Source organism: Panthera tigris, chromosome A3 (assembly GCF_018350195.1).
Source record: "Panthera tigris isolate Pti1 chromosome A3, P.tigris_Pti1_mat1.1, whole genome shotgun sequence".
Lineage (NCBI taxonomy): Eukaryota > Metazoa > Chordata > Mammalia > Carnivora > Felidae > Panthera > Panthera tigris.
Genome location: NC_056662.1, coordinates 114,612,626 through 114,624,932, shown reverse-complemented (window position 1 = coordinate 114,624,932; position 12,307 = coordinate 114,612,626). Strand labels below are relative to the sequence as shown.

The following is a 12,307-nucleotide window of genomic DNA, read 5'->3' as shown; positions in this document are numbered from 1 at the left end:
CAGAGCACCTTCTCTGTGCCAGGGACAGTGATAGGTATTGGGGACAAAGAATGCATATGGTGCCATCCCTTCCTCTGGGAGCTCACATACTGGGGATTATCATCTGGGAAGACTTTGTCTTGCATCAAGTGAAGTGCCTTCTAAATCAGCCAGATGTGGACCTGAATCCTGGGCCCATATTGATTTTAAGGAGTTCCATATTGAGCGGCTCCTCGTAACACTTTCCCCTCATGACAGCCACATTCTTCATTTCTCCTTGTTTTTCCCTCTGAGCCCAGGCTGCCTGAATAATTTCCCTCTCAGCAGCCTCCTAGTTACCCCATTAGCCCTCTGAATGCCTGGCATCCTTCCTGTCCTTGGCCTCTGCCTGGCCCAAGGCCGACATGGGACACATGATCATACCTATCCATCACTTTGCACTTCCCAAACCAACATGACTATTAATGGCAAAAGGCCCATTGTGCAGAGCCCTTGGCAGATGTTTTTGTCCTGGCAAGTCAAGGAGTTCTTTATAACGGTTTATTAAACCATTAAGAAAAACCTCTGTGCACCTAGGTGGCTTGGCAGGAAAAATATCATTGGTGCCTTCAATGAAGCTGGCTAGCTCCTGTGAGGAATAATGTCAAGCTGGAGGGGGTGAAGATCAGGAGAAGGAAAGATTTCAGGGGGTATTGCCAATTACTTGTTTAAAGATTTAACCTCACCCCATAATTAGCCCCATCCTTACCAAGCTGTACACCCCTCCCAGATGTCTCCTAGTTCTGGTTTGGTAGCCCTATTAGTTCTGGAGACATCCAGGGAGAGAGACTGATAAAATGACCAACTACATCACTTTTCTTCTCTGTATCCTGATAAGGGCCTGGGATAAGTTTCCCTTCCTCTAGTCCCACCATCACTCATCCCATGCTAAAGACTGTACCTGGTGAGCGTATTTGTGGAAGATGCTTCCTTGGGAGCCATTTTCCAGAAGACTTGCCTGGATCAAAGGGAAAATAGTCAACATCAAATTTCTGTGGAAGGAGGCTACCTGTCTTGGACAGTGAAGGCACAAGAACCACTCCCCACACCTAGATCTGAGACAGAGGCTTCATCTAGCAATCGAATAAAATTTGTAGGGGAATGGAACACTGGAGTTTGTGGAAGAGGATTGATTCCAGCCTGACACTGGAGGCTTGGTCTTTCCCCTCTGCTCTGCCCCTTTGAGCCATCATTGGCCCATGATGATGGTGTCTCTTCTCACTGGTCAGTGCTTTAAGGTAAGAAAGGAGACAGAAGTTCTTGGGCATGGGATGTGGTCAAGGAAGCTTGCCAATCAAACCTTTCCACATACCTACCTTTAGTGTTGTAAGGCTGAAATTGCTGCTCGGGTTCCTAGAAAACCAGGGAAACAGTGTGACAAAGGATGAAAAACTCACTATTTAAAGGAGGCTTGAATATGGAGGACACCTTAGGTGGCACTGGACATTTATACCAAGGATCTGAGTGGAGAGACTTCAGCACAGCAGGTCCTGAAGTGGGCAGCCATGATAGTCAGCAGACAGATAAACATCATAACCACATATCTAGTCTTTTGATTGGACATCGTCTGGTCTTCAAATTATTTAGCAAATGGTTCCTTTTCACAACCAAGTACACATGCACAATGACCCCCATTGCCAAGATGGCAGATAAGCTTTGTCTTATGCTCCAACTCTGGTGGCAGAGTGGCTATCTGGCATACTGGACCGAGGCCTCATCCAAGCTCAATTGTAAAAATGGCCATGATGAGATCAATGTCTGCCTCAGGTCCAACAGGGGGTAAGATGCCCAGCAGGGATATGTATTTGCTGATCCCAGTCTTGACCACTGACTTAGCAATGAAGACTCTCCATGATTGGGCTCTGTCTTTCAGGCCCATATTTCACTGTCTCCCTGATGTACCCCACCTTCTGGTCACATTTCAGACAACTGCCAGCCATGCCATATACCACCTTCCTGTGCATATGGCTGACATCACTTCTATTTCAATAGGCTCTATGCTCACCCACTTCCCTGATTCTGGTCATGCTGTTTTCTTCAACCTGCACTACCTTTTCCTTTAAACATTAGATTATGTTTTCCATCAAGGGATAGCTCAAATGTCATTTTCTCTAAGAAGCCTTCCTCAATCCCTCTTGCCAGATGTGGGTCCTCTTACTCTGTCTTCCCATGTGACTCTGCACTCCCACTGAGCAATGGCCACATCCTGCTCAATAGTCTACTTATTGGTAGAGATTCTCTTGCCACCCTTTGTGGTGGGCTTCTTGCAAATGAGCCCCCCATGTCCCCTGATGCAGTACATGCTTCACAGGATGACACAATGTGTTCTTATAAATTTAAGTGAAATAAAACAGTTTGAAACCCAGAGTTTCTGTACCTGTCATCATCTGGCATTTTCAGGAAGATCCGGAGCAAAAACTCAACTTCTTTGTATGTGGCGATGACCACCACGTAGGTCCCAGGGCTCAGACTGAAGTACTTTGTGAGGTTGCACTTGGTTTTAGAAACTATGCCCTTGACAGCATTTCTGAATTGAGAAAAGAAGGTGGGTGGCAACCTCTTCCAGAAGGGCTGGAACTGGAGGAAACATGAAGACGGTCAGAAAGCCCCTTGTGTGCATACGCCCAGCCCCCAGGAGAGCCCGCCACCTTCCAGACACCACATCATTCACCAAAACAGCATTACAGGCTCCAAAAAGGGTGACACTGCTTACCTGGACTTTCAAAATGCCACAGAGTTCAGACCGTCATTTAATAGAAACACTGACATCACAACGAGTGTAAAAAAAAAAGTACGGCACATGGTTTCACCTCATTAAATCCCACAGTAGCCTGGGTTTTGGGGTTTATGTCTCTGCTCATATATAAAGACTTCCATGGAAACTAGTGAAGTTGTTCCAACACTGAATGACTTTTGGAGCCCCAGAAGCCCCTTCCCTCCTGAACCTTCCGCAGGATGCTTTGGACTGTATATAGCACAGCAGAGTTGGACTCCTTTATTCCCTCCATTTCATCTTCCCAGCAGAGCCCTGGAGTTTCTTCTCATTGGAGAATAATAGGTCCTGATCATTTTCCTTTTATTTCAATATTTTCTTAGAGATAAGACAATAAATATAATGCAGTTCCCATTACCAGATGTCACATACATATTACATAATAAAAACCCTTACTAAATAAATTTTCCCCAATACAGTCGAGCATGGGGGTTCCATCTAGAATGGTTATGCAGCGTGAAATGATTATTTGTGAGCTCTGCCTTGGGGAAAAACAGGGAGAAAGGGAGAGTTTCTTTTCAGGGGGTGGAGACAGGGCTGAGCAGGGAGATGAGACGGGAGATAGGTCACTGTCCTGGGTGGGCAGAAAGGGCTGGGTGGAACCTCCACCGTGACTTTGCTGACACTAACAGTGATCCCAGTAGGTTTGGAGCCTCATTTGCTTGAGCCCTTGTGGCAAAAGCAATGATGGGAACCATTCTACTCCAAAAAGTCAGCACTGCCCTGTGGCTCTGGGTGTGTGTGTGCATATGTGTGTGCGCGCGCACATCCATGAGTGTGCACAGAAGTGTGTGTACCTCTTGCAGTCCAGAATTTCTCTGCTTCCCTGCTCGCCTCCCTCCACTGGACTCTTGCAGCCTTTTCCAGGCTCCCTATCTTTCAGAGCAGACTCACTCAGTGGCAGCAAGAAGCATGAGTAGGTGGCATGGTGGTCTAGTGCTCAGAGGACCAGCATCGAATTAACACAGGCCTAGTTGCACAAAGACCTGACCCTGTAGTTCCAGGGATGGGTCTTGTACCTTTTCCTGGACCGAGTCCCCACTCCTTTCTCCAGCTCTGGGAATTAAAACACTGATCTGTTCCTTGTGCCCGAGTGCCTCCCTTTGAAACCCTTTAAGAAGCTCCGCTTCCATGACCAGGGTGCCCAAAACCAAAATCAGATCCTAAATTCAACTCTGTGGCTAGGCCACTGGTATCAGGGGCCTCCTTGCTGCCTGCTTTCTGCTTGGGCTTCTGAGTATCCCCTGCTTGAAGATGCCCTGTCCCTGACCTCTCTCTACCTATTGGGGCACCCCTGGAAGGCCCAGAGGAGCTTCCCTGGACCCACCAGCATGCTACAGGGACTACCTGTTGGCTGTGACTACATCTTGCTCCCTCCCTGCCATCCTTGGTCCCACACCTGCCCTGGCAGCAACAGCCCCACAGAGCCCACATCCATTTAAGGAGTCTGAGTGCCTGTAACTCCATCTGTCCTTCTCCATCCTTACTCTTCACTCATCCTGCACCAATGCGGGGCCTGCTTAGGAGAGGGAGCAAATTTGGTTGTAAGAGAAGCTAGATATGCCCTGAAGGTGCATTTGCAGAGTGTGTATCCTGTTTGTGGTAGATCTGGGGGTGATGAAGAACATGAGGCTAAAGTCCCTCTAAGATGCCATTAGCTCTGCTTCTTTTCTTAAGTGGGAAAGAAAGGGCTCCATCAGTGTTATCTATTGGAGGCCAAATGCTTGAGGATAGTTTTGTGGTTCCAGACCCTCTTAGATGTCAAACCAGAGAGCAACTCAAGGGGTCCAACCCCCAGAACAGGACAGCAAACACACGTCCTGCACTGTTGACCTGTTCAGAGATTCTAAGCTTGCATCCGTCACAGGACATAACAAAAATAAATTTGCAGCCACGAAATAGCAAGAGATGTGCCAAAGTTATGGTGTTAGAAGAGGCATAATGCTTTACCGATGCACAGCAACAGAGGCAGGAGAAGGGGCTGAACCATACCTGAGGGTCGACCTGTGGGGAAGAGAAAGAAAGGCAAACTTTCTAAACCAAACTCAGGGGCAAGCAGATCCCAACAGCCCAGCTCCAGACCCTGCATTCCTTCTTCCTGGGCAGCCAGCCTGTTCCCTGCACCCCCCAGGGGACGGGACCATTACTCATCCCCTGTGCAGAGATGTGAAAGAAAACCTGACCCACTGTAGGTTGTAGGGGGCTCAAGGGGGAAGGAAACTCAGCTCAGCCAGGTGTGGTTACTCTTCACAGCAATGATGATAAAAGAGAAGGGAAGAGAGAGATGTTGACAGGGTTGGAGGTAAGACAGAACCTAGATCAGATGTCAGTTTCTCAACATCAGGAGTTCCAATGTGAAGAAACTTCTTTTATTTCATCATACCACTGAAAGATATGGTGGGAATTTGTTCTAGGCCCCCAGTGTTCGTAAGGAATGTCTGTGTGCATCTGAATTGGGAAATGCCTACTTTTAATCTTGAACTGAATATTGCACTGAGGACACAGCCCTATTTTTAAGCCACTCTGCCATCTGCAAGATGCTTCCGTGTAATGTGTTGGATTGTCACGGTGACCCTGAAAGCAGATACTGAGACCCTGTTTTATGGATGTAGAAATAGTTCCAGCAGTCTAAGTGGCAGAGAAGGGAATAAAGCAAGCTGCTTTGCTTCCTTGGTGATTAAGACCCACCACCCGGCAGTGTCTTCTGCAGTTGGTGTGGGTTTCGGTTCTTTTCCTCTGCTGATCCTGCCTAACACCACCCACCCCAACACACACAACCATGTGTACAGACCACCAGATTTTCCCAGGAAGACTTTTCTGGAGCCCAAGAATGAGCTGGAAGCTCCCAGCTTGGGAGAGCAGCTTTGGGGTGAAAATGAAATGACTTGTCCACCCTTGTCCTTTTTCTCTGTCCTGTCTTCTGTTTGCATACCACCCATGTTTGTTCTGATGCAAGGCAGAGCAGTGCTTCCGTAGGAGTTGGGAGTCATGGGACCATGCCAGGGTAGGAAGGCCATATACATTAGTCGTGCAAGCAGCACTGCCCGCAAACACCATCAGAGCCCTGCAGACTTCTGGAGGTCTACTTGCTGGCATGCACACAGCCTGTTTCTCAGCCAAACTGTGAAAGGAACCCAAGTGTCTCTTGAGCTGCCAAAGACTAGATGGTTCTCTGGTGTTCAGCTCAATCAGGATCCTGTAAGATCCATTGGGACCTCCTGGGAGCCTGAAGAGACCTCAGGTTTGAGTTCCTTTTTAGCAAAGTGTACAGCTGAGAAATGCATCTCTGGCTGAAAAGTAGATAAATGGGCTCAGCAGTGTTTAAAAACAGATAGGATTATGATCTTTCCAGGGCTCCTGAACTGTAAAGACTTTGGGCAAACTGGTTAACACAAGGCTGCTATGATGTCCAGCTCTGGGGCACCAGACTCACAGGTGGCAATGTGAACAGCATCCCCAGTTGTGCAGTGGGGCAGCCTTCTTTCCCTCTGTGGGCTCCTGTCTCTCATCAGAAGAGGGGTGCAGTCCTGCTTGGTGCCCTGAACTATTAAACTATTAAATCCTGGCTGAGTAGACCAGATGCCTCCATTCCTTCCCAGCCCCTTTTCTTTGTTCTTCCCAGAAATAAGAGTTGGGGGTACTCTGAGGATGAGAATCCTCTCAGAAGGCACCTGAATCATTTGGGATTCTTGGCTGGAAGCAAGAGATACCAATCAGCGTGGGGTGAGCAGAAAGCCATTTATGGGAAGTCTAGAGGATGCAGCTGAGAAAGTGGGTGGGAAGGAGGGAAGACGGCTATGCAGCTGGACACCAGCCCAGGATCTGCCTACACTGCTGCTGCCGGGCCCCAGGATTTGCTGTACATAATCCCTCAGCTGGTTCTACCACTTTTAATGACTTCCTCAAGAGTCCAAACCCAGAGTGACCAAAAGGGGGGGTGGGCAGGCATGAGAGGAGCATCTAATTGGACAAGTCTGGCTCACACACCTACCCCATTTGCAGCCAGGGGCTGGGGAGAGAGAGTATTTTGTCTCTTTGGTTGCCGCAGTGGGGAATTAGGCCCTGCCTTCTACCAAGTGGAAGAGAGCGTTCAGGTGTCTGGTGGTGAGAAAGATGACAATTGTCTACTATTGCATCCTTAGATGTTCTTTTCCAGCCTCAACAGGTTTCAGGCACCTCAGAAGTACTGTGCCAAACCCCAACAATTTATTTTCCATTGATTTCATGCAACTGGGAAGCAGAAATGGGCTCAGAACAGAACCCAAAGGGCTCTCCTCCTTCTAGAGCCAGAATCATTGTTTTCCTTCAAGCTGGGAGCATCACCAGGAAAGCAAGTGCCTCCGCCTTGCTGAGAGACCCAGACCGGGGACCAGGAGCTCTGGTATCAAGTACCTTCCCTTCTAGCTGGACCTTGGGAAGGTCACTCTTGCTCTCTCAGCTTTGGCTTTCATATCTATAGAAGTAGTGTTTGAAGCGATAAGTGTGAACACGCTGAAGTACACTACCACCATGAAGTCTTCTCATTGGAGTGAACTACAGCCAGGACTCAGGACTGCTCTAGCATGAGCAGAGTACCCAGGATCCCTGCCTGTCATACATGGGTTGACCCATGGTTCTGACTGTTGCCTTAGTCTCAGTGAACAGGAATGAAGATTATTCCTAGGAATGCTATAATCAGAGCCCCAGCCACAGAGGCTTGGAGGACATCTGGTGCCCAATCCCCAGCTCTGCCATTAACTCTGACCATATCACTTCACCTTGCTGGGCCTCAGTTCCTTCAGCTCCACTATAAGGACAAGGGATCCTAGCATTTGATGGGTGTGGTATCATAGTTATCCAAGTCAGTCCATAGAGGGTGTGGAGCATATGATTTAAGAACCATACACTTTATCTTTGGGATGCGTTAATTTGGTGGGGCACCCAGGTGGCTCAGTCCGTTAAGCGACCGACTTTGGCTCAGGTCATGATCTCACAGTTTGTGCATTTGGGCCCTACCTCAGGGTGTGCGCTGACAGCTCAGAACCTGGAACCTGCTTTGGATTCTGTGTCTCCCTCTCTCTGCCCCTCCCTGCTTGTGCTCTCCTTATCAAAAATAAATAAACATTAAAAATTAAAATTATTTGGTAAAGAAGGTGGGAGAAGAGGTATCAGACTTTCTTTAGTAACACTTTTAAGTAGTCTCAAAAAAACAAAAAAAAGAATTCTCCCATTAGCTCCTCCCAGTGGGATGGGTGCAGGCTGGTGGGTGGAAGGATGACCCCTCAGGAGCTGCAAAGCTGGTTGGGAGGGCCATGGGTGTGAGGAGGGGAGGCCAGGTAGAGAGAAAAACCTGGCTTTGGATGAGTGGCCAAGCAGATATTTGCAAGCCAACCACCAAGACTGGATTTTGGTCTAAATACAAGAGAAAAACATACCTCCTGGTTTTACATCCAGGATTTATTTTTTCCTTTAAACTCCTCCCAAAGTTTAGCCAATGATTCTCAAACTTTCATGCACGTAAGCAGCACCCAGGGAGCTCGTTACAATGCAGACGTTCAGACTCCAGCTATAGAAGTTCAGATTCAGAAGGTGTTGGATGGTCCCAGGAATCTGCATTGTTAAACAGTTGGTCTTGGACCAGACTACTTTTTGGATAACAAACATTTGGGCTTGCAGCATACCAGGAAATGCTGACAAGTGACATGGTTCGGAGGTGTGTCCCTCTGTGAACTTGGACTAGCCTGATCTCCTCTCAGGTTTTCCTGTAAATTTAGAGTTGAACCAGGTGAACTCTATAGCCCTTTGGGTTTTATGTCTGAGGTAGTTCAGTGAAATCTCCCAGCCTAGTCAGCTTCTCTCTCTGCACAAGGAATACACAAATGTCCGAAAGGGCAAGCCCCAAAGCAGGCTGCCTTACCTTGAATACCTTGAAGGTTAGTGGAAATTTCTCATCTTTTGCCTTTAAATTTTGCGGCATGATGTTGAAGGACATGACGACATTGTTGTCTTCCATACTCTCTGGCACAGAGAAGATGAACTGCGTGTCCCTCAGAAGTTCTTCTGCATGAGAAAGAGCAGTCACTGGAGCTCAGTTCAGCTCCTATGACTCCCAGATGGGGCCATGTTGGTTCAGAAAGCTCTGGTGGGTTGTATTGGACACTCTGGATTTGGAGACTAAGGGGCAGGCCCCAGGACCCACGACTACTACTTATAGCACAAGCTTCTTTGTTTTGTGATCCTCTGTCTCTTCCTCTTAAAAACAAGAAGGGGAAGAATATTCCCCACTGGGTGAAATGTTTCTTAAGGTTGAGGGCTATTTTTAATCATAAGTGGAATTTCAGAATCCTCAGGTATGTATGAGCTTACACACTGGCGATAACCATCAGAGCCTGGAAATGATGTCAATCCCCAAGCACCAGGGGAGACAGAGGAAAACAGGCAGAGAGATGGTAATTCATAGCACTCCACTACCCAAGCATGCTCCTCGGAGCCAGGGCAGGAGACAGAAGGAAGGTGAGGACTGTTAGATTCAGATACATGAGTGCTCGCTTCGGCAGCACATATACTAAAATTGGAACAGATACATGAAAGAATGAAGATAAGTCGAGATAGAGCTGAAATCAATACACATCCGCAGGTTCGGGTCACAACTGGGAAGCTCTGAGAGGGGAATGAGGAGACACAGAGGCTTCCTGTGAGGGCTAGACTACATAATGCATTCAAGTGTACTTAGCAGTGCAGGGCAGGTGCTCACGCACTGGCTCCCTTCTCTCTTTCCCTTGCAAAGAATCACTAAGAACAGCCCCAAGGTACCATTTTGGTTAGTTCATTGATATGCACTATATCCAGGGAAGGGGACTTTGGCCCTACAGTCAGACAGATGGGGCTCTGGAAGGTGAATCAGTACATTTGCTACCCAAGTATGACTCAGGAGTTTCTTAGAGTCCATCCATGACCACCAGAAGTGTGAAGATCCTTTAGGTTGAAAACAGGGGCACCCTGGGGTCATTCAAGCAAACCATTCTCAACAGGCAGGTGCTGGGGAAAGGGAATGCTCATGTCTAGGTGCAAACACACCCACATTCACACTCACACATATGCAAACTTGTTTGTGTAGCTTCTCCTATAGACGATGTGTGAGCACGCTCAGGTTCATGTTCATAGGGAGCTATTTCACTCATCTGTGTCACAAATGGGGAGCAGGAGGTGCAGCGAGAATATGTGACCCTCCCAAGGTCACACTTAACATTTACCTCAGGGGAGCCCAAAGACAGGTTCAGAGGTGCCCACCTCTGAGATCTCAGTATGCTGTTACAGGATGTACCAACCAGCATGGGACAGGAATATTCTCCCTTATGTCTGGATGGGGCAAAGTGATGGTTTAACCCAGGCCCCGACTTTTGTCCAGTGTTGTTTCCACAGCTCCCCACCATTCTGGGTAATGACTGAAGAGTGGTCAGCCTGTCTTTCTGGGAGGCATGTGGAAGTCAGTAGGACAGTGGGAGAGCATGACAGGGCAGGGGAGGCACACTTGAGATTTTCCCACCCAGCCCACCCAGCAACTGTTTCCCTTAGAGAAACACAGCTGTCCCTTTAGGCTGACAGATTCCTCTCCTTTCAAGTTCAGGCTGATGGTCCAGAATCAAAAGCCACTGAGACTTGAAGCCAGGACTGGGCTAGGGCTGGAAGCTTCCATCTGGCAGAATCATTACCAATGTCATCACTACCTGTGGTGTTTCCTGGAACTGCATGGTTCTTAAACATCATTTGGGACCATCTTTCAGGAGGCATGTTTCCATGGTTTAGACTGACTGGAAATTGGTTACATACATATAGGCAGGAAAAGTTGTCTTGGAAATCTCGACATGACATCCTGTTATAAACAGATACACATCATTTCACTGGTTTTATCCCTAGGGTGGGGGTTCCCATCTCCCCACTGTACCTTTGTCAATTCTACTCTCCATGGACTTACCACTGTCCTACCCCAAGACAAGGGCCTCATTCTGGCTCATTCACTATCAAGTACCTTTCTGTTCCCTCCAGGGGTTGAGAGAATAGGACAGAATAAAATTCTGGGTTCTGCATGTCTCTCTCATGGCCAGAAGGATGGCTCTTGTCTCTCTCTGCTCTGGGTCCTATACACTGTTAAGAAACGCCTTTCCCTTGGTTCCTTTGCCAAATTCATTGCTGAATCAGAATAAAATGGGTTCAATACCTAAAACCCCATCTTGTACTGTGATTACAGTGGAGATATTGGAAATATTTTTCCTTTCTAATTGACATTTGTCTCTCGGCTTCTTAATAACTTAGACCCAGTCTCCTCTTCACACATGCTAAATTTTATTTAAATATGTTATTAAGTAAACCACAAACCTCTCAGGAAATGTCCGTATTATCCTTTAAGATGTGAACACATGGCAGAGAATGGGTTTTTAAAACATCTAGTCCTGCATAGCTGCTGGGCGAGGATACGGATGTCTCACTCAGAACTCTAGAGTCAGGGCTGGGAGATTAATACTGAATTGCTCTTTTGGAAGACTCTGGAACCCCAGGGTGAGACTGTAGGTCCTAATGGGATGGCGTAGAAGATACAGGCATGATAACCAGGCATCCTGGTTTTCAGGAAACTGTTGATTTCAAAGGTTTGGTGTCAGTATTCCCTTTTGCCATTAACATTTCCTGGAAGTTCTGATATTTCAGACTGAAATACCTTTCACACAAAGAGAAAGCACACAAATAATTTCCCATCCAAAGCTTTCATGTCTTGGTGGAAAAAACAGTCTCCTTCTACATAGGTCTCTACAAAGCTAATCTCTAGTCTCACAAAAGTGTAGGGAAAGGGGGAGGGATTGAGGGTGTGGGCAATAGTTAAAGTTTTAAAATGTAACTTTTAAAAAAAATACCAAAACTCGCCATCGTCCTTATTCTCATACAGCAGTCTTCTCCATTGGTGGTGGGTTTCCTGCCATTCTGGCGACCTGGGCACACAGAGACAGACCACAGGGTGAGATCTCCCAAAGCATTTCACCTCAGCAAAACATGCCCCAGCAGAAGTCCTGTCCCTCATTCATTCTGGGGGTGCAGGTGGAGGGGGTCATTCTACCTAGTGAGAGGATTCGGTCATTCTCTGTAGGCTGGTGGCTCCCAAATTGTCCCCAGCACGATCCTCTTTCCTGAGCGTTAGATGGATACATGCTAGGGGCCATGCCACATCTCCACCAGAGCCCATAGTAATCTGGAAACCAACCTACCCCAAACCGTACCAGTCCTCTGTTTCCTCCCATTGCTCAAGTGGAAACTCAAGAAGCCACTTCCTCGTGCTCCCTGACATCCAAACAATCACCAGATAGTAATGATGTAGGATTCCACCTCTGAAACCCCTCTCAAAACTATCCACTTACTTCCCTCCTTCCTGCTGCCCTCCTAGTTCAGGAAGCCTCATCTCCTTCTTGGACTTCCCACCTCCCTCTCCATTCTGCCATCAAAAAGAATCTTTCTAGAAGAGAAATCAGATTCTGCCATCTCCCTGCTTAA

The 12,307-nt window shown here is 47.5% G+C and overlaps 1 protein-coding gene across 1 annotated transcript in view; it reads right to left on the bottom strand.

Moving 5' to 3' along the window:
• Positions 1 to 12,307, bottom strand: part of CAPN13 (calpain 13) — an 80,852-nt gene that overhangs the window by 18,084 nt on the left and 50,461 nt on the right. The window contains exons 9-15 of the mRNA XM_042982223.1: positions 11,677 to 11,751; positions 10,498 to 10,643; positions 8,688 to 8,830; positions 4,784 to 4,795; positions 2,396 to 2,595; positions 1,335 to 1,371; positions 920 to 976 (exon numbers count right to left, since the gene is read on the bottom strand). Coding sequence (XP_042838157.1) covers positions 920 to 976; positions 1,335 to 1,371; positions 2,396 to 2,595; positions 4,784 to 4,795; positions 8,688 to 8,830; positions 10,498 to 10,643; positions 11,677 to 11,751 — 670 coding nt within the window. The remainder of the gene's footprint in view (positions 1 to 919; positions 977 to 1,334; positions 1,372 to 2,395; positions 2,596 to 4,783; positions 4,796 to 8,687; positions 8,831 to 10,497; positions 10,644 to 11,676; positions 11,752 to 12,307) is intronic.